At 30.9% G+C, this 21,945-nt stretch overlaps 1 protein-coding gene across 1 annotated transcript in view; it reads right to left on the bottom strand.

Moving 5' to 3' along the window:
* LOC143222018 (protein GDAP2 homolog) overlaps nt 1-21,521 on the bottom strand; it is a 39,326-nt gene extending 17,805 nt beyond the window's left edge. Inside the window, 8 exon segments of the mRNA XM_076485264.1 lie at nt 10,737-10,902; nt 12,435-12,674; nt 14,514-14,602; nt 17,279-17,432; nt 18,512-18,535; nt 18,538-18,653; nt 19,037-19,212; nt 21,383-21,521. Of these exon segments, the coding sequence (XP_076341379.1) occupies nt 10,737-10,902; nt 12,435-12,674; nt 14,514-14,602; nt 17,279-17,432; nt 18,512-18,535; nt 18,538-18,653; nt 19,037-19,209 (962 nt within the window). The 5' untranslated portion in view covers nt 19,210-19,212; nt 21,383-21,521.
* Between the last annotated feature and the right edge of the window lie 424 nt (nt 21,522-21,945).

Raw genomic sequence — 21,945 nt, 5'->3', positions numbered from 1 at the left:
ATAGGTTATTTTCACACATAAAGATATAGCTGATTAAAAAAAAAGGCTTTAATAGGTATTATATGCTTATCTACATTCATTTGGAAGTTGAGATTCATTAAATTGAGATCAACTTAAGTCAAACAACCCTTAAGTTTGATGCAATGAAATAATTTGTTTTTTACAAAAGGGATAATACCTTTATCTGCTTTCTTGTCATAGAAATTTGACACCAGGTAACATTATTGCAGACTCTAATCAACCAATAAATAGGAAAAATGTTTTTTTTTGTAGTTATTATTATAATCATTGATTTTTGTATGCTCCAAGTATTTTTTAAATTATTTTTATTCTGGTAAAAGAAAAAAGTAAAATTAGATCTTGTTGGCAAATGTAACTCTGCCAATGGAACTTATGCCTAATATACGAATAAAAAGAAAAGTCAGTAATTGCAGGCCGACAACATTTTTTTTTTTTTGTACTATGCACATTATACCATTGCTCACTGGACTTGTTGAGTATTAACTGATTTAAATTTACCCAATTGACTGATATCCCCTCAGCCACGAGGTAAAGGTATTGCTGGGATTGGTAAAGGAGAGCTTCTCTGAACAGAAGTCTGTTAGTTACGTCATTCTACATGTAGCTTTAATAATGATTGACATGGTTGTAAAGGTTTCAGGTTCTATTTTACCTCCTGTCGCAAGGTGAATTAAAAACGTAATAAATTCACATCCATCATTTCCTTCCCATACATGTCACACACCACTACTTTTATGATGCTAAATGTGTTGTCTATGCAACTTTACAGTTTTTACCAAGATCCATCAAAGCTTCACTATACTTTGGATTTTATGTGACCAGTTTCCATGGTTTAGCCTTCCTTTTCCACAAAAAGATGAGACACAGTCACATCCACTAAATTCATGGAAGCCAATAAGGGATTTTAAGAAGTATTTGACATTTATTTCTTTGCAATATATGTTTTTCAAGTTGTAAATGATCATGCATAGTTTGATCAGTTACTTTTTTTGATCCTTTACTAACAGTCATGATCATATATACTATCATGTTAATACTGTGGCCTAGAACAAACATATCAGTGCCATCTGCATGAATAATAACTGGACACCCTTTTCATAATGTATGGTTGGCATACAGAATAATTCTGGAATCTGCCTCTTTTTAGAAACAAGGTAACTATGAAATGGTTTCTGCTTTACTTCAAACACCAAGATTTTGATAGACAGAGTGGGGAAGTGATTAATGTAAGGATTTTATTCTCCATGTAGAGTTGAGGCAGCTTAGTCTGCTATGTGATCGATAGCCAGATCAAGTGATATGTCCATCTCCATCCTTATCTTGTTTGTCTCCTTTTTTTCAAGTTCAGTAGCCAGCCCTACTTAGCTTTGTTATTTAGTGACAATATTTTCCCCTAATACTTTTCATATAAGAGGCAGTATGTAACTCATAGGATCCAAATATTACTTTATTTTTGTATCAAAATAAATATTTACCAAATTATTATGGCTAAAATACTGTTTAAAATGAGGATACCCTTTTGACTAAACAATGCATTCTAATTTTTATAAGTAGAAAATAGTAATCATTTTCAATCAGGGTATGTAATTCTGTATTTCTAAATATTTAACTCTAGTATTCAAGCTTTAAATAACATAACTGATCCAAGATTATTAAGAGCATTTAATAAAGCCAAAATTACCCATTAGTATTCAAATATGTATACAAGTTGGTGCCAGGTGATAATAAATGAAGTATGCAAAACAAGTGTTTTGTTTTTAAATTTCATGCAAAGCCACACTAGCTTTCCCTAATTTAGCAGTGTAAGGCTAAAAGAAAGTCAGCTAGTCATCACCACCCACCATCAACACTCTTACCAATGAATAATGGGATTGATTGACACATTATAACATTCCCATGTCTAAAAAGGAGAGCAAGGTTGGTGTGACAGGAATTCAAACTCATGACCCTCAGATTGTGAGTTGAGTGCCCTAACCACCTGGCCACAAAATATGTGAATAAATCAAAATGTTTAATGTAATTTATGGCATGTTTATATTGTCAGTGGGAAAGACAATAATAATAAAATAGCAAAAAAACAACAACAAACTAATTTGAGATACACAGTAAATCATAGCTGTACAAGAAATCTTTGTTGTGATTTCTTAGCACCATTACAATCATTGGAACAATAAGTTAGATTAACTATTTATATTTCTAAAATCTGAAGTAGGGCTAATATTTTCTTGAATAAAGGTTAATTATTTTAAACAACCAAACTTGGAAAATGTACATTGTCACATTCAAATAAAAAAACAGTAAGTCTATGAGCTTTAAGTTTTTAACATATCAAATTTACAATAACATTGGCCCTGTTGTTCAAATTTGTCAGTTATCAACAGAATAAATTTTGTGGTTTACATTATCTGTCAATCATTTTTGTTTTTAAATTTGCCAACAATTTCTGTGAAATAATGTTCTTATATTGACAAAAATAGTTACCTCCTACACTTCTTTTATAACTTTATTTATTCAACCTTCCGAGTCCTGTTGCACTAAAACTACAATTTTTGTATGTTTTGTTAATGTAGCATCATGTTTAATTCTTGCATTTGTACATAATAAATCAATGGCATTCTGTGACAAAAAAAGTGTTAAAATTTAAGACATAAATCAGTACTTTTCCAATAATGCCCAATGCTTCATTTTACACATTAAAACACTTTGAAGTTACTAAACATTCATAAACTTATTTTATGTTTTCTCTTTTCCTGCTTGAAAAAAATTAGATACAAAATAAAATTGTCACAAAATTTGTATATTTACTTACACTGAATTGAAAGGACAAATCTGAACTGCTGAATATACTCTACTTAGAGGTACTGTCACTAATCGTAATACTTTGCTACTAACCAGTTCTGACTATTTATTTATATACACCTGGTGGCACAATAGTAAGTCTTCAGGCTTATAATGCTAAGAATTAAGTATCAATACCCACTGATACTATAGTAAAGATAGCCCATTGTGGAGTTTTGTGCTTACCATCAAACAAAAAAAAATTTTACTTATTTATGAAAACAAATACAGCAGTCACATATCCATAATATAATATTAATGAAGTATGAGGTAACAGTAATAGACTAATGAATACCATAAAAAATTATAAGACTTATAACTGGTCTGGAAAATGCTTGAAGAACAGTTACAAGTAATCAATCACATAACACAACCATTTTACCTAACACCTAATGCCAGCAGATATTTACACTTTATCAAAGTTTAATATTATAAGAGTTAATTTCTCAATTTAAAAGTAAATATTAGAATAACACATCTAAATATAGATTTTAGTGTGTCACATGGTATGTTGAATGCAGCACTGTGTAAAATTAGATGTTTGTGATGTTAAAATACCAAGTCTATAGTTTTGTACAAATTAGGAACTCAAATTACCAATATTGACAAGTGAGAATATAAAATAAGAACTTTATATTTTTTTCTTTTGCTGAAATATGGCTTATGTACTAAATTAAACACAGTGGTCTCACTCACCTCTTTCCATTTTTCAAAACGGTTCCTTGTATACACTGACTTCAATATATGACATGTGAATACCCAATCAACAGCTTAGAATGTCCCCAGAGTGGTTTTCTTAACCACTTTAATCTGTGAAAAGGCTACCATATTCTTTTTATCCACAATTTCAAGGAGGTGGGTTGTGTCTTTAGTTTACTCGAAGTTTCATATGTTTTAAAATCTAAATACATCTCAGTTACTAAGCTAAATTATAGTAGAATTCTATGGTATCAATATATAGTTGTTTATGATTTCTTGGTGATTCAACTGTATATACAAAACCTAAAAAATATTTTTTGATATCCACCACATGCAAAATTTTAAAAGGCTTAGCAACTGAGTACAAAGGTTGTAGCGAGAAGAGATAATTGTCTGCTTTGCTTTTTGATTTATTGTTCCATATTTTAAGAAAAATAAGTTTAATAATTTAGTTCTAAATTGTAATAATCTATATATCATATAATAATTGAGACAGGACTCTATTATACTAGTCCACTAAAATATAGCTAAAACACGGAAGGCAAAAGGTAAGTTTTATATTACAGGATACATAACATGAATGTGTGTGCACCATGTCAATGCAAGTTATGTAATGCCATCTAGGCATGACTGGAAGGCCAATATATTAAAAAATAATAAATATATATGTAAATATAAAGCCTTATGAGACTTAAGCTATTTAGATTAAACATTTGTATTTTCATGTTATAATATGTAGTCATTCTAGCACTAAAAAAGGATAATTTATATTTATTTCCTAATGGAATCTGTCGCTTGACCAACCCCACATAGTCAGAGTATAGAAAATAACAAAATATAAAGCCTTAATGAAAAGTTAGATTTGAAATATATTTAGGACGTTCTAGAGATTATGCAAATATTTTAGATTTTTGGTACGAGGAATAGACTTTTTAATCATTATATGAAATCTCTTTTCACTCAGACTTGAAACAGACTACTTTCACAAACAAATTTTTAACAAAAAATATTTCATTATAAAATCTGATTTTTTGAATACAAAATTTTTGTAATCATGACTAAAAGTCTACCAAATTTTGTGAAGATACACATGTTGTATGAAAAGTTATAGTGCAGCATATCCCAAACTTTCTCAGTTCATGGCACTCTTAGTGTTTCAGCAATGTTTTCCTGGTGCCCCTTGGCAACACTAATAGTTCTGTTTATTAAGTAGTTTGGTCCAAACAACTCAATACTTAATAAGTCATTATGGTTCTAACAACTTAGTAGCCATTTGAAAGAATAATACATGCAAATTGAAAGTAAAAACAATATTTTTATTTCATTTTTAAACAACCACAATTACTAATGGAATGTGTGCACCTGTTGGGCACTGCAGCTTCTCAAACCTTGTAATCAGATTGGATACTGCCACCCTCATTTTCTGTTCCACATTGATTTTCGCACAGCACTTCCTTTTATTACAGCAAACACTGAAAACCCAGGTTTGCAGAGATATGATGTTGCAAATGGAAGTAGGATTCCCTAAGCTTTAGCACTTAGCAGTGGATATTCATCTTTTACTAATATCCAAAACTCAGTTAGTTCCATGTTGCCAAATTGTTTTAAAAGTCTTGTCACAAGACAGCTCAATAAGGTTTTCTTCTTCTGCATAGGTATTCAAATGAAGCCTGTCTTGGATCCATGTAAACTTCTCCATGTCTTCTAGAAAGTGATTTTCAAACCAGTCACTGACCTGTGTTAGGTGCTCCTCAAAAACAGATTTTAGTTTGTGAGTCAAATAAACTCCATTGGATGTAACAAACAGCTGCAACAGGGGGAAATAGTCTTTGCCACCATCTTCATTCATTTTCTTCTCCATAGTAGTGACTTTTTCTGAAGGCTGAAACCTTTTCTGCAAGTTTCAGAATGTGTGTGTTGCTTCCCTGCAAAGAGATTCAATGCATTCAGTTTTTTGAAGATATCACACAGGTATGTTAATTTTGACAAAAAATCAGTATCCAAAAAGCTTTTAGCACATTTGTTTTCTTCTTCTTTGAGATAATAGTAGAGTTACTGTCATAATTTGAATACATGGGAAAGCCATTGTGAACTACAGTAGTACAACAAAGATGTGCATTCAGATCCCATATCCTCACACAATTTTTCAAAAACCTTGCTTTCTGTGGCTGAGTTTTTATAAAGTTCACTACTTTCAACACACTTTTCAAGACTAGGTTCAATGAAGGACTCAGGTGCTTTGACTCAAGGGCTTCCCTGTGGATTATGAAGTGGGTCCACGGTGCATCAAGAGCTTTGCTTCACGAGTGTCTGCAATACTCCATAACAGCTGGACAGAGCGACCACCATTGGTACAGATGCTAATGCACTTAGTCCAACCTAAGTTGTTTTCACAGATAAAAGTCTCAAGGATCTGAAACAAGTCTTGAGCCTTTGCACATGCAGTGATTACTTTTACAAAAGAGAAGGTCTTTCACAATTTTGTCACCATCTACAAATCGTGTGTAACAAATGAAATGAGCACCCTTGTTACTATATGTTGCCCCATCTAGCTGTGACTTGAACTCCTTCCATTTCATTTTTTTCAATTAGCTGATCATTGAGATCTTCAACCATGTGTTGGATTCTACAACTTATTGTATTATTGGATAAAGGCACCTTAAAGCAGGTTTCCCACAGATTTACCAACTATAATGTTCACCATCTCCACTGCAGCTGTTAAAATCAGTTCTTTTGTGATTGTGTGAGGCTTTTTACATTTTGCAACTCTATATGCCACCTTGTAGGATGCTAACAAAGTATTGCTTGGTATTAATGCTTGTTTCAAAAATATAACTTTTTGTTCTTTCAATTCTGTTACCTTTCTGGTAAAATACTCATAGGATTTACTAGCCATGTTGTGATGATTGGTCTTTAAATGGAATTTTAGTTTACTTGGAAGCATGCACTCTGGAGCCAAAACTTTTGGACATAATATATGCTGCAGACACTCTTCATGATTGACATCTACCAAAGTAAAACCAAAATCTAGATAACTGTCACCATATTTCCATTTCTTCATAACTTTGCCACTGGTCTGTGGTTTGCCATCCTATTCTTCACTCCCACACTTCTTATTAATGTTCAAAAATCTTTCCATTTTTATGCCCAGGGACTAAAAATCAACTAAATAATTCACTGAACTTCACTAGACCTTACAGGCACTTGACCATGACACCCTCGAGTTATTTCGATTATTAATGAACCCAAAGAGTCAACAGGTATTTATATACAAAGTCTAAGAAACAAGAAAGTTCGAGAAGTTACTAGCATAATTGAAAGTACAATAGAACAAAAACATATCTCAAACATTTGAGAATGTCATTGAAAGGAATGTGGTGTGATCTACTGTTAAAACTGTGAACTGCCTCGAGCTAGGAGTTTGTGTGGTGTCCGAGAGATGTCGATATCACTGTTTCCTTCAAAAATTTGAAATATCCCATAGCACATCAGGTCACCATGGCACACAGATTGGGAACCACTGTTATAGTGCAAATACTTAATGTGTGCAAATATGTAGACAAACTCATGTATATTACACCAAGCCCATAGCAAAAGAGTTAGTAGGTACATGACTGACCCCTTTAACATTTTATTATTATTAATTTTATTTATCATTCTGATTTTAATCTGTTTTATGTTATTATAGCATTTGCTCCATTTTTATGATCAACAACTCAAGACTGTTCAATACTTTTATCATGTACACTTCTATTATATTGTCGTAGCTGTATTTTATTTTTGGTTACAGTCATATAAGATCAGTTTTGTAACCTATGACATTCACAGACCGTTGATAAAGGCATAAGCCAAAAGATGGGGTACAAATAATTCAAGTTATTTTCTGAAGTTGTTTATTCTCTTTACATAATAGTTTCTGTTCTTCATCAGCACTTAAAACTAAAAAAAAGTAGTGATATTTGCACAGTTATAATACTTAAATTGTTCCATCTCTTGTAAACAGAGTTTCAAAATGGTACATAATTCACATGGATATTGTGTGACAAACTATGTGCAGTTCCTATCATAAAAAATGCCACAGAGCATATTCAAAGTATGGGTCTAAGAGAAACAGTTTCTATTAAGATAACAGTCATATCCACAACTGCAAAATGTGTTTTGTAAGGTAACATTACCTTTTAGTGTTACAAAATTCTAAAGCTGAAGGGAATTTGAAACAAATTTAAAAGAAAATGCATAAAAACACATTTTGCAGTTTATACACATAAAAACATGACAGTTATGAATCTCATGTTTTGATTTTTTTTAAACAAGTTATTGATAAGCGTAACTCCAAAAAGTTTGTATCATATATGGAATATACCATTTTGGGGAGCAAATGTTGATGAAATATGTTTGAAATAGTTTATAAAAAATGGTACAAGTGCTGGAGCCAATATGGTTAAATACTTGTGTTAGCTATACAATTTTTACCTGTTAATCAACACATGACCAAGTTAAAAAGATACAAGTTTCATATCACATAATATCCCTGTCAAGCATGTCCCAAAATCATTTGAAATCACCACCCAGACTCTAACCTACATCTAGACCTAACAGCTTTTCAAACATATTATACTTTCTGCATATAAAAATTACCATATTTTATGCCTTGTAAGATGCTACATCATGGAAGAAGCACTCTAATTCTGAAAAGACAATTCTAAAAAAACATATTTTCACTCAGCAATCAACACCTTGATGCATACTTGACATTTTTCAACTTACTGAGTACAAACAGTCAAATACATCATATTCTGTACAGTATATCAACAACATTAGTTAAATTTAATGTTTTATGCTCTTGAAAATACTTATAATTGGTAAATAATGAGATATGATCTGTATGAGAGGCCATTTTGAGTAAACCATAAGCTAACCTCTTGCCTTAACCCCATCACTTTTGTCATGGAATATATATGGGAATTTTTCAATGTATTTTTAAAGAAAAAAGTGCATCTTACAAGACATAAAATACAGTATATGTATACAAATTGTGGTTTCATTGAGCAATGATGATTTTATAGCAAGTAATATATGTTTAATTTCATACTTTTTCAAGAACTAGTGGATAAAATAGAGAAGATGAGTTGCCCAGAGAAAATGTGTCATGTCTGTCACACCAGGGGAAATTCAAGATCTTTTTTAATATTGCATTGTAGAATTAAGTACAAGTACTTAAAACTTATATACTGTTAAATTATGAATTATTAGCTAATATTTTATACTATACTAAATGGTATGACAAACAAAAAGTAGCTTAATAAAAGTTTGAATATAAAACACAGGCTTTGTGATATGCACAGTAAAGGATGCTCAGGGCAGAAGAGTTAGTACTAATTTAAATTAATCAACCTTATATAACTGAAAGATGTAATAATCAGAAATATTCATTTTGATGAATCAATTAGTTTATGTACACTAGTCAGTGTAATTGCTGCTTGTGGATTACTGATTAAATCACCCAGCTCTAAGCATGACAACTTCTATAACTTTACAGAGTTAACCAAATGGACAGCTTTTTTCAATTACCAAGTATAATTACCAGAATCATTACAACTCAACTCTATCAATACACAATAACACCACCACCAAGACATCTCTTGTCTACCAATATGGATAGGGCAGTTGTTTTTATTAACACCTTAGTTGCAGAACACACCACATGATGCTACTGTAAACTAAAAAAGCAATTGTGAAACACACCACACTTTAATTTCTTTCGAGCAACAGCCTGCTGACTGCACCCAACTGATTACTAAATTTTGATTGGTTGATAAGTTATTTTCATTGATATAATTGGCTCATAGCATGCTGAATTACTTTTTAAAAAATTACATGCAATTTTCATTTACATATGTAGATATACATACTGAGCGACACTAAAAATGCAACAAATAATAAAATGAGTTGTTTCATACAGGTTGAGCAATAACAGTGCAACCACACCTGCATTCTACTCATGAGTATTCTCTGAAAACAATTGAGTAGTTCAGATAATTTTAATTACTGTGATCATGTGTCAATATTTAAACCAGTCAAAACTTACCCATCCCTTGCTGTTGTACATAATATGAGAGTATGGAAAAACTTTTTTATGCAGTACACACTGTTCCTTCAGCCTATAAAATGCCAGGTTTTAAAAGATTAATTTCACCACAAAGGAAGATGCCACAGATGCAAGAAAGTAGAGATCAAGGGGTCGGGATGCTAGTGACAGGGATGACACCAGCCAGGGTCGCAGCACATTTTGGGTGCACCTTTACGTATGACAATGCACATCTGCACACAGCAAGGGTGTGTACAAATTGTTTGAATGAGAACATTATGAATGTTTTGGACTGGCCTCCATATCTGCCTGATATGAATCCCACTGAGCATCTCTGGGACATTCTGGATCAGCACATCCATCATCAGGATCCTGTTCCCAGCTCTCTCACTGAACTACGTGCAGCACTTCTGGATGAGTGGGACATCATCTCCCAAAGGCAGGTTGACAACCTGATGCCATCAATGCCATGCAGAATCCAGGCTCTTCTCATGGCAAATAGAGGACATACTCATCATTAGTGTTCTGGATGTTGAAATCCTGCTTAAACTGCTTGTGTGCAGTTTCTAATCAAATTTGAATATTGTGTAGTGCAAAGACATGATGATTTCATGATATGTACATTCAAAACTTATGTTTAATCTAGGATATTAAAATTGTTTAACTGTATGTACATTGCTGCCTTTTCAATGCCTCTCAGTATATATATACACATACTAATATTACATAATACAAATGAAACATATAAAAATAAAAAATTATAAAATTCTGGGAAAAAATGTTCCACTCTGCACTGTCATTTTCAGTAAAAAAAATTCTGCAGCTTAGGGGTTAACATATAACTTTACCAGCAATGAAATAAATCACTTCTATTAGTGTGTGGTTTTAACAGCAATAAAACACATCCTTTCTCTTAACAAACAGTGTTAACAGCAACAAAATAACTACTTCTAGTAACAGACAGCTTAAACAGCTGCAAAATCCAGTTATTTTCTATAAATATAGCCTTAACCACAACAGGACAGCTCTCTTCTATCAATAAATACATTATTAGTAAAATACAACATTCTTCAATCAAGTATTTACATACTTGTTCTTTCTTTGTACTTCTGTTATTAGAGTATCGGGATTGAAACTAACTTTCTGAGAACTGGTTCTCCTCTTATCAACATCTCCATGCATTTTTGCAAAAGATGTCTTTCCAACATTGACTGAAGACTCTAGTTGCTTTGCTAAATCAACACTTTGTTCTAAATCTACAAAATGAAAGGGTAAAGAAAAAATAGAATATAGAAATTATTTTCAAGTAAATGAATGAAAATTAATTGCAGGAATTATGCTGAAAGTTCAGAATAAAAAGAAAATAACAAATCAGAATGGCAAATTAAAAGGTAAAAGAATAAACCATATTTAATATTACATAATTAGCAGGCAGTTAAAAGATGTGCACATTAATAGAAAATTAACTCGTAAATACAGAGAAATAATAAGGTTAAGAAGAAATACAAATACCAAATTATTTAATTGAAAATGACTACTTTAAGAACACATGAACATAATTTAACCTACCTGATAGTCATTCTAAGCAGACTAACAAACATATTCCATTTTTCTTTGTTTGATATATTTTCACTGTAATACATTATTAAACATCTCAACTATAAGACCCAACTAATTTCAGCCGAAGGTCTAGATCAGAGATATCTGCCAACTGTTCTACTCTAAAACAAGCATAAGATAGCTCAAGGGAAGTACATCAGAGACAATAACTTTACAAAATAACATATCCATTAAATAAATAAACATTGAAGACAATATCCTTAAACAATACACCACAGCACCCATAGATAAAAATGAATGTGCAATCATAATAGCATTATAAACATGTTACAAAATGCTTTTTACAAATTTCTTTGACATCTAGCCAAGTAAACCTATTACAAATTTCAGCTTTTCTTTTCTTGCAACAAGATTCATTTTTTTTCTGTCTAAAAAACATTAAAACTCCTGATTATTACTTAAGCCAGGAATTGAAGTGAACTGGCTCAATCAGATGCAAAATTACAAAATGCAAGCCAAAAGGTCTAGTTGGCTGAAACAAAGATGCTCTAAGTTTACAGAGAAACTAAGATCAATCAATTAGTAAAACAAACACATGGCAGATGGTGTTTGATTATGATACATTTTATATTGTACATGTGGATTATCATAACATAAATTATGTGCATAATTTATATGGTAATCCTTTAATTATGAGTATGAAAAAAAATCTTGAGGCATTAGTTAATACAATTCTTTTTGTTGAATTCTCTGGGCCTTAGAACAAAATAGCACAAAGTTAACATATGGAAAACAGTTGAACACAAATTCAATTTGGCAGTAATTTTATTTTTCTGACAGCACAATAAATCTGAGAAATGAAATGCAATTTAATGGTAAAGGTGGAAACCTTAAATGAGTTTAAGAAAAGGACTGATGAGTATTTACGAGATCAAGACTAAATTTAGAACTATATTTTCTGTTTGATGAGAGAGGATGGGAGTCAGGACATCTTTGAAGGGCCAAAATGTCCCACAGCTCAGAAAACTTATTGTCCATCTTCTTAAGCATAACAAATTTCATAAGCTTTTCCACAACAAGTCTGGAATTTTGAAGTACATTAATTTTACTTGAGATGTATATGAGATATCTAAGAGTTTGTTAAAGCAGGTTAAAAGGATGGGGGGATACCTCGATCTACTTACAGATCATCTAAAAGAATGTTAATATAAAAATTTATCATGCTCACCATCTTCGTCATGGAATGGTTTATCAACAATACGGATTTGTCTCTCAGGTAGGAAAGGTTCTCCATTGATGCCACCCACATCTGGGGGAAGATAATACATTGCATATTCTTCTTCTATTTTGGAACGTGGATAGTAAAGAGGCATCAAGAGGTCATATATTCCCACATCCACATCATCCACAGCAAATACAACAACTTCAATATCTTCCCCAAACTTTTCTATAAACCTCCGTACAGTTCCTATAACATGAGTTAAAATACAATAATATTCATAACCATAGTTTCCTTTACACTTTATCATAATAAATTCAAGTAATGCACATTTCTGAATTAATACTTTAACAACTCAATGATACACACAAGTCATAACAATCATTTCTGATAAATTTTAATATAAAATCCTGCTATCATATTAAGCACCATTGTATCATTCTCTTAAAACATGTATTAGCAAATAATTAAATGTTGTAAAAACATTGTCAATTTCATTAACATATAAAAATATAAAATATTTTTCCTTTTAATTCTGTATCCAAAAATTAAAAACTACCTCTTTATACTCAAAACTATTATAGCACATTAGTGGAATTCATTCATCAGTTAATTCTTGGGCTCATTAATCTAATATATTCAACCAACCAATTATTCTAACAGGAGACTTGGATAGGATAGTTGCAATAATAAAAAACATTAGTTTCAATTAATTTAATATAATCATAACCTAAGCTAACTAATCATTTTACCTGACACTAATTAATGAAAATGATGCTCATACATGATCAATTAAGTTAATTAATCAAGCTAGTTGTCTATTGATACAATAGGTATTTCACTTCTTCCTTGTTTTAAGTTCTAAAACCAAAAACACTACTATAGCAAAACATAGGTTTAAGTCATGCCATATGTTACAAATGTATGCATAAACTTGCAGTAAACTATGTGATTATACTGCATGAACTAAGACCATTCAAACTCATCCAACATTTTGGTAGCCTTGGTTTGTTATTATCTCTGACTGTCATAAAAAACCATGGTTCACAAAACATGTTTGGTCAATATGGATTTTTTTAATTCATGTAGTATAATGTTGTCACCTTTCTACTGTTTTATGCCAATTTAGCATTAATTGTTTTTTGCATCATTGCAGTTAGCAATTCTTAAGACCACATTTCCTCTTATTATAGCCTTCTTCTTTGGCTTCATCCTTCAATATTACAGTAGGACCCACAACATGAAGCTCTTCCCAATGTGAAGAGATAATTGATTCAACTATCCTAAAAATATGGACATAATACAACTTTACATACTCGTACAAACGTATTATGTGAATCTAGATCATTATATTTTATAATACATGGCAAATCATTCTTTAATACACACCTTTATTTAATTGTATGTGTTACCATTTTTCATGTGGAAAACTTAACCACCAGTCATAATTGATACCTCAGGTCTCACCCAAATAATAAATTGTGAGAGGTTGACTGATTCTTCGTATTGAGATTTGAAGGATCTGACAGATGTTTCATCTTATAAAATATTACTAATTTAAATTAATAAGCATTATTATCACACACACTCACACACACAAATATAAATAACAATTACATATACTAAGTCACTAGTTAATCAGTGTCAGTTGGTGACACTAAAACAATTGGTTAAAAATCACAATAATAACTGATAACAAACTTAGACAAGTCATACACAGTTAGTATTGCAAGTGGTGAAATAGTTAGTTAAACCAACAAGTTAGATAGTTATTTACTAAACCTTATGATGAGGTAGTTACTTACTAAACCAATTGGTGAGATAATTCACAAACAGTCAACTGCAACTCAAGAGACAGTTACTTACTAACACAGGCTAAAATAGTTACTAAATCAATTGATTGTTAAGTAACTTTCTACATTCACTGATAAAATGACTTATTAATAAACCTAAAGGTTAATCTGATGCTTATTAAGTTACTGATTAAACAAGCATTTCTAAAAAGATATTTGGTAAAACAGATAATGAAAAAAACAACAGGAAAGCATATTCTTATCACATTTAAGAATGTGTTAGACAAATACTTACTTAATGCAATATGTGCACCTTCGTGTGGAGGATAGCCTCTTCTCACAGAGTTGATAACACAAAGTCCTACTGACATCAATGAATGTTCCCTATAAAAAAAATGAATGCTATAACTTTCTAAATTAATGTATAGTGTATGAATGTTACATGGTCTTAATATTCTGTATTGTTGAGGTATTTTTGATGAGATAAAATCTATACAGCTTCTAGAAAGATAATACAATTCAGTTACAGATTTGTGTGATGGAACCTGATGATAAAATCTGATGATTTTGAGAAGGCTGGGTTATAAAATTGTTTTTTTTTTCAGGTTTTACTAATGAAGATTTATTAGACATTCCAAACAGTTGAGAGATGGAAACAGGACTGAACAAGATGATCACGTTAATTATTTACTGGTTAAGAAAAAATTGGGATGTTTAAAGAATAATAAGACTCCTGGCTCAGATAATATTTTCCCAGGAATTTTGAAGGTTAAGTACTGGATATGTCAGCCACCTGCTATTATTTTTGTAAGTCATTGAACAGTAAACAAATGACAGAGGACTGGAAGTTAACTAATGTCACTCCTCTTTTAAAGTGATTTGATAAAAATTGCCCAACTAATTATAAGTTTATTAGTCATCAGTTGTGGGAAAAATTTTTAGAAAGTCTGATAAAATATGTTTTACAGAGTCATTTAATGAAGTTTAGAATTTTGTTGGACAGTCAACATGGTTTCACTAAAGTAAAATCATTTGCTTACAAAGCTTTTGACATTCTTCAAATAGTTAATGCCTATACAGATGAGGATAAGAATGTAGGTTTGGTGCACCTGAATTTTCAGAAAGAATTTAACAAGGTTCACATAAAAAGCTGATAGAATTTTTTTTACAGGGAGATAATTTGGTTAATTGGAGAGAAAAGTGGTTGGAGGAAAGAAAGTGCAGAGATGTTAGAAATGGAGTTCAGTCAAAATAGATTAATGTCACAAATGGAATGGTTAATAAGTTGTTTAAATTTACAGATGATATTGAAGTCTTAGGTGTTGCTGATTATAAAGGGAATGCTGTTGCTTTACAAAAGGATTTAGACGATCTAGTGAATTGAGCAAATAAATGACAGATGGATTTTAACTATAATATATATAAGTTAATGCATGTGCATTATTATGATTTGAATTACAAGTAATTTGGCAGTGTTGTTACTGTTGTTAACTGTAGGCAAATAGTATTTTAGGTTTTAGAATACAAAGCTAAAATACTTATAATTTAATTGAACAGTTCACTGATTAGGCTTCATTTGGAATACTGTACCAGTCTTTAGCTTCTTACCTTAGGAAGGACACTATACTGTTGAAAAGGGTTCAGAAAAGGACTATTAGGAAGATACCTGGCATAGAAAGGTTGCTATATGAAGATAGGTTAAAATCTCTGAAACTGTTTTCTCTTGTAAAACAAAGAACAGGAGAGGATAGTACTGATGTATTATCTTTTTCATATTTGATGGTGAAAATGATAGTGCTACAGGGGGCATAAGTGCAAACTTTAGCAGTGTAGGAGTCATCTTCAGCTATGACATCTTTATTTTTCTAACAGTATAGTTAGCCTTTGGAATATGTAATGGCAGCAGTAAATTTAAGGGAAGTATTGATAAAGATTTGAATGATAAGAGCTTGCTTTCATTATTTTATATATTTTTTTATAGTTTTGGTTTAGTTTAGTAAATAGGACAGTCTAGATGGACCAACAAATCCCTTGGTGTCTCTAAATAGTGTGTTATGTTAATTATAAAATTATCACTATATCCACTAAAGCAGTTTTAATCCCTGTTATTCAGAAACAAATAATGCTTATCTCTTGAATGTCATTTATTTAGTTATAAATACATTTGTGATATAATTCAAAATATGTGTAAACACTTTACAAGTTTTTTTTTTAACTATTTGAAACGATGTTATTTTGGAGTTACAACACATCTGAAATAAATGATAGAGCAAAAGGTTTGTTGCTTTTTTTTTCTTCTTAAAAAACAAGTCAGATAAAAAAAAAAGATAAAATATGAGAATTTGTTGTCAGTGAATATAATTCACCACTGTATTAGTACATATAACCAATTTGTGCTGAAAAACAAAGGTGTACTGGTTCCACAGAGTTGATTTTCTATTATCATCAGTTATTGTTACTTGAACAACTGATTAGATTTAAGGTATGTCGCTTTCAATTGGTGCTGTTAATCAAAACAAGATTTTAAAAATTTGGTATGTCCATGTGTCATTGCATTTCACTTACCTGAAATCAAATAATTGTTAATATGCATTGTCAATATACGCTTTTATTGTTAACTTGATGTAATTGTATTCTAATACAACAGACCTCTGTATACTATCAAAATATTCATGGGATATGATATAGAATTTCATACCATGTACTAGAAAATTAATGGTAAGAATCTTTAAAACTCTTGCACTTGGATAATGAAATATAATTAATGATGAGTACACAACTTTAATCTAGAATTCTTGGATTACACAAAACATTCAGTGTGAGCATCTACAGTGTATTAAAAAACTTTAAATGCTTGTAAACAGCAAAAATAGGGTTAATTTTGCCAAATTAAGGCCTTATTTGTCATATATATATAGGAAAAGAAAGGATACTGCAAGGACTGCAGTATGAACATTTGTTAGGTATGACATTATTTGATTAATATGTGTTGAAAGTTAAAAATGCTGAGATATTAAAAAACAATACATCCTTTCACTACATTATAACACAAAAACCTACCTTACAAGCTGTAAAATTTTGAAGTAACTTGAAAACAATGCACTCTCAGCAGCAGTTTGGTATTTAACATTGTACTTAGGACCAACTGTATGTATTATATATTGAGCAGGAAGATTATATCCTTTGGTCAGCTTGGCTTCACCAGTCCTACATCCTGAAAAAAAAAAAGAAAGAAAATAGTATAAATATATGTTTTCAATTATACGTTGGGTATTAAATCAAAGAATTGTTTTAAAAATTATAAACAAGCTTAATTTTTTAATAGAGCACATAGAAAATTGATGAATATACAAAGTCCCAATATTTAAATAAACATTTATTCTTAACGTAAAGAATTACAAATCCTAACGTGCATTATACTGAATATTAGCTATAATACCATTTCCCTGGACAGTAATTATGTAACTTCATGATTAAAGAAAGGTTATCTTAGGACATGAAAGTCACCTCCCTTATATGAAATTGTAAAAAAATGTAAAAAGGCCCATAAAAACTGCAAATCTGTATGTATCTCCCCAAAGACTCAACAAACCTTCATGCCAAATTTGGTGAAGGTTTATCAACAGAGAGCGTGAAATAGTGGTAAAAACATAAAATGTAAATACTCCCATAAAAACTGTAAACCATAAAACTGAAAATTTGTATGCATCTCCCCACTCACCCAATAAACACCTCCATACCAATTTTGATAAAGATCTATCTGATCTGCACCCTGCAAAGTATTTACACGGACATACAACAAACAGTACTATTATAATTATGCAGATGCAATGCTGTATAACCTTCTAAGTCTTTTCAACTAATGAAATTCCACTTTCTTTGTTCTTAACTTTTTAATATGAAGGTAAATAATTGTGTTGTTTATGTAAGTTATAATTTCTTCAGTATTGCTTCTGACCAAAGCTGGATTATAATGAAAGGTATATGATAAACAGGATTTTCTAAGAGTGATTGTAATCGAAAATATACAAAAGTACATACATAACAATTGGATCCACCACCCAGCAACTTCTTGAGGGCTATTCACACAAAAGAATTGCATACAAGTACTCAATATAGGCTACAAACAGATATTTAGAATATGAAACATCTTCAATATCAACAATGTAAAAAAGCATCTTTTTATGCTTCTTTTTCTTTATGAAAGCTTAACTATATCAACTCAAAACAGGTAACAGCAGATCTGACAGCTATTCAGACAGACGGTGGCTATTCTTGAAACATTTCTCTTGCCTTTTATGTTTGTATGGAGGTCAATTTAAGTTGCAGACCAGCTCGACGTACTATGCGTTCACTTAGCGAGTTTTTGTCATTCAACGTCTCATTTGTTGAGTTTACTATAGCTTGAGCACGAAGACAAGATAAATCACCTGCCCTGAAATAGATTGAACAAAACAACACAAGTGTTGTTTCAGCACTTAAATGGAATAAAAAAATAATAATGTTGGAACATTTAGAGAATGAGATGTTTGGCATTAATAGTACAATGCATATAAAATCAATGGTGATTGATGGACTCAAATCAAATGGCCAAAGAACTGAAATCAATGGCTTTGACTCTTTATTTAATGCAATTACATATGATTATATAGACTTATATTGAATCAAAAAGACATTCAGGATCTTCATACCTTGGATGACTATCAGTAATGTTCAAAAAAGAGCATATACTATTTAAGTATATTATTTATAAACATGCTAAAGAGTTCTGACTACAATAAGAAACTTGTTCATCATTCCACATGACATACTCCTCACCATAAAACAATTTTCTTATTGATGTATTCACTATAAGGAAATGGACTGATCTGATGAATCTTCTCTTGATTTCCAAAATTGCTAGCATCAGGCAGATCTCTTGGTGTGATTTTGCTCCAGCGTTTCAAAGAATTTATTTCAACTACGTCAACTGGCACTTCTAATGACTCCATCACCTATAGAACAAATTACAGTGAAATGACAAACTGCAATAAATGGCATTTAAGAGTTATAAGCAATTATATCTCATGAATGTCATTTCTAGTAAAGTAAGTTTTATTCACTTTAAGAGAAAGATGTATATAATTAAATATCTCACTGTATGTGATACAGTTTTCTAATGAAAATATATCTAAAATGCAACTCTTGTTAAGAAAGAATAATATGAGCTCCACAAAAATAGAAATTGACAGACATTCCATACATTTACTTGTACTAAAATAATGTCCTGTGTGAGTCACCTGAGACTATTTCCACATACATGTAGTCAAAACCCAAAGTTGTGGAACATACTGAAAACTGTGTTAATTACAGGATTGAGAAAGAACTGTAAAAGAAAAGGGATATTTAAAATATGATTCAGGGCAGACATAACCTAATATAAAAAAAAAATTGTATATTCAATGAATTGTCAACAACAATGTTCAGACCAAATGCTGTGTGTGTGTGTGCTATTGAAAATATAATGGAACCTACAAAAACACAGCTTCTAAAACACTTAGTCTTGGTTGACAAAATAACAACTCTGCACAAACTATGCATAAAACAAGTTATTTACCACAGTTTTCATAATCTCTTTGTAATTACTATTAGCATATTAAATTACAAATCACAAACTGCCATGTCAGTCACAAGAATGTGATAATGAAAACATGTGCTAATTCATGTTTGATTTTAATCTAAAACTGAAAAGTATTATACCATATTGTTATTCCTAGTTTATATATCATATATTCTTTGTACACTTCCTATCCAGTATCACATACACACTAGGTAGTCATTATAATAATCCTCCTCAATACATATTACAACAGCTGCTGGAGATAATAATATACCTTGAAGTTAGGAAATGCTACAGTTTATATTTAAAACAGAAAAGTGACAGAAACTGTACATACTGAATAAATTATTCTTAATAATACTACAATATACAGAATCATATATATATATATATATTGTTATGATGCAAGTGTTATGAATCTTATATGATGACAGATGTAAAAAAGTAAGTAGGATTATGAACAACTCTTAATAATTATTGTTTATAATCAAACTCAACCCCAAATTTCACATGAGAGTAGCTACATGTCAAAAACACAGAAATAATGTATATTTTTGTGGTTTTTAATTTATTTGGATAGATTTAGTAATGTAACAGCAATGATTTCCATATATAGATATTTTAATAACCTAGGTACTAATTTTCCATTTAGTGTTGCTGGTATTTCATTTAAAAGTTTCCTTCCTATTTGATCGTGGACAAGCAGTGAAGGAAAGTGAGAAGTTTGTAGTGGTTTTCCTGTCAATAATTTATTGCTGTGGGAAAAGAAGCTAAATGTACAATTCTGCATTTTTGAGCTGAAAAGTGATCACAATATTATGCAAGATATATCTATTCTTTGTTTGCTTTGCATGTTTATTGTAGAAACTGTTGGTTTCCATGTAATACTTTTTCTGATAATAAAACATAGTTTGAAATAAAACATTTCACACAAGTGCATTACAAAACATTCACTAACACAACCTTAAGATACATAAAATGACACCCTGTAACAGTCAGTTAAAACAAGATTACCTACCATGTTATATTTTAAGACCTCAAATGGTGTATGGGTTGTGAATTTTTAATCTGAAATTATCAACACCATAATGCATAACCAACTAATTTTTCTAATCTTTACACTCACTCTACTTAAACACAAAAAGTATAATAACAAAGAACCTTTTAATAAGTATTTTCCCATTTTACAACTTATATTCAAAATATTACCCTAATGAAGTTAGAACTTATGCATATTGATATTACTTAATATCACCATATGTGAAGATTCAATGTCAAATTACTAAAGCGTATTTAAAGAATGAAGCGGGTTTTTATGCAAATTCAGCATTTAATTGCAAAAATGACTACAAATTAACAAAACATAGTATGTAAAACTCGTACTACTACTAAGGTCTGTGATGTTTTGTTAAATCTTTTTTATGCGTAAACAAAACTAATCACACAGTAACACTTATGTTTAAAAACGAAATATACAATAACCTTATTAAATATTACTAACGAATCGCTAATTTTAATATTACACGAACTGAAACAATAAAGCAATTGTGTTACCACTGGTTTACTTTTTCTGTTTTCAATTAGAGAGCTGGACTTTCATCAATGTGTCATCACCAAAAACAAACAAACAAAAAATATCACCCTGGTGAACAGAGTAATTAAATACGTTAATTAACCACCAGTAACAATATTGCACATTATTTTATGATTAGAAAGTTAAAAGGGAATGTGTCTTGATCAATTAACGTATTTAATTTTATTTAATGACTTTTCACATAGCTTACACTACCTCTATCTTAGATTGTTTCAAATAACTTGAAGGCTAGTCAGCTGACCACATGATCTGTACACCCTATTTACTTGAGCGCCCTCTAGTGTTAACATCTATGACATCAAAATATTATGTTAAATCAAAACTGTCAGAGAGTTTGTTTTGTGAATTTCGCACAAAGCTACAGGAGAGCTATCTGCGCTAGCTGCCTCTAATTTAGCAGTGTAAAAATAGATGAAAGGCAGCTAATCCTCACTACCCACCGCCAACTCTTGGGCTACTCTTCTACTAACGACTAGTTGGATTGAGAGGATTTTAAAATGTCCGTACAAATGAAAGAGCAAACATGATTCATTC

Source organism: Tachypleus tridentatus, chromosome 1, assembly GCF_004210375.1.
Source record: "Tachypleus tridentatus isolate NWPU-2018 chromosome 1, ASM421037v1, whole genome shotgun sequence".
Lineage (NCBI taxonomy): Eukaryota > Metazoa > Arthropoda > Merostomata > Xiphosura > Limulidae > Tachypleus > Tachypleus tridentatus.
The sequence above is the reverse complement of the archived record's forward strand: the minus strand, read 5'-3'. Positions and strand labels throughout refer to the sequence as shown.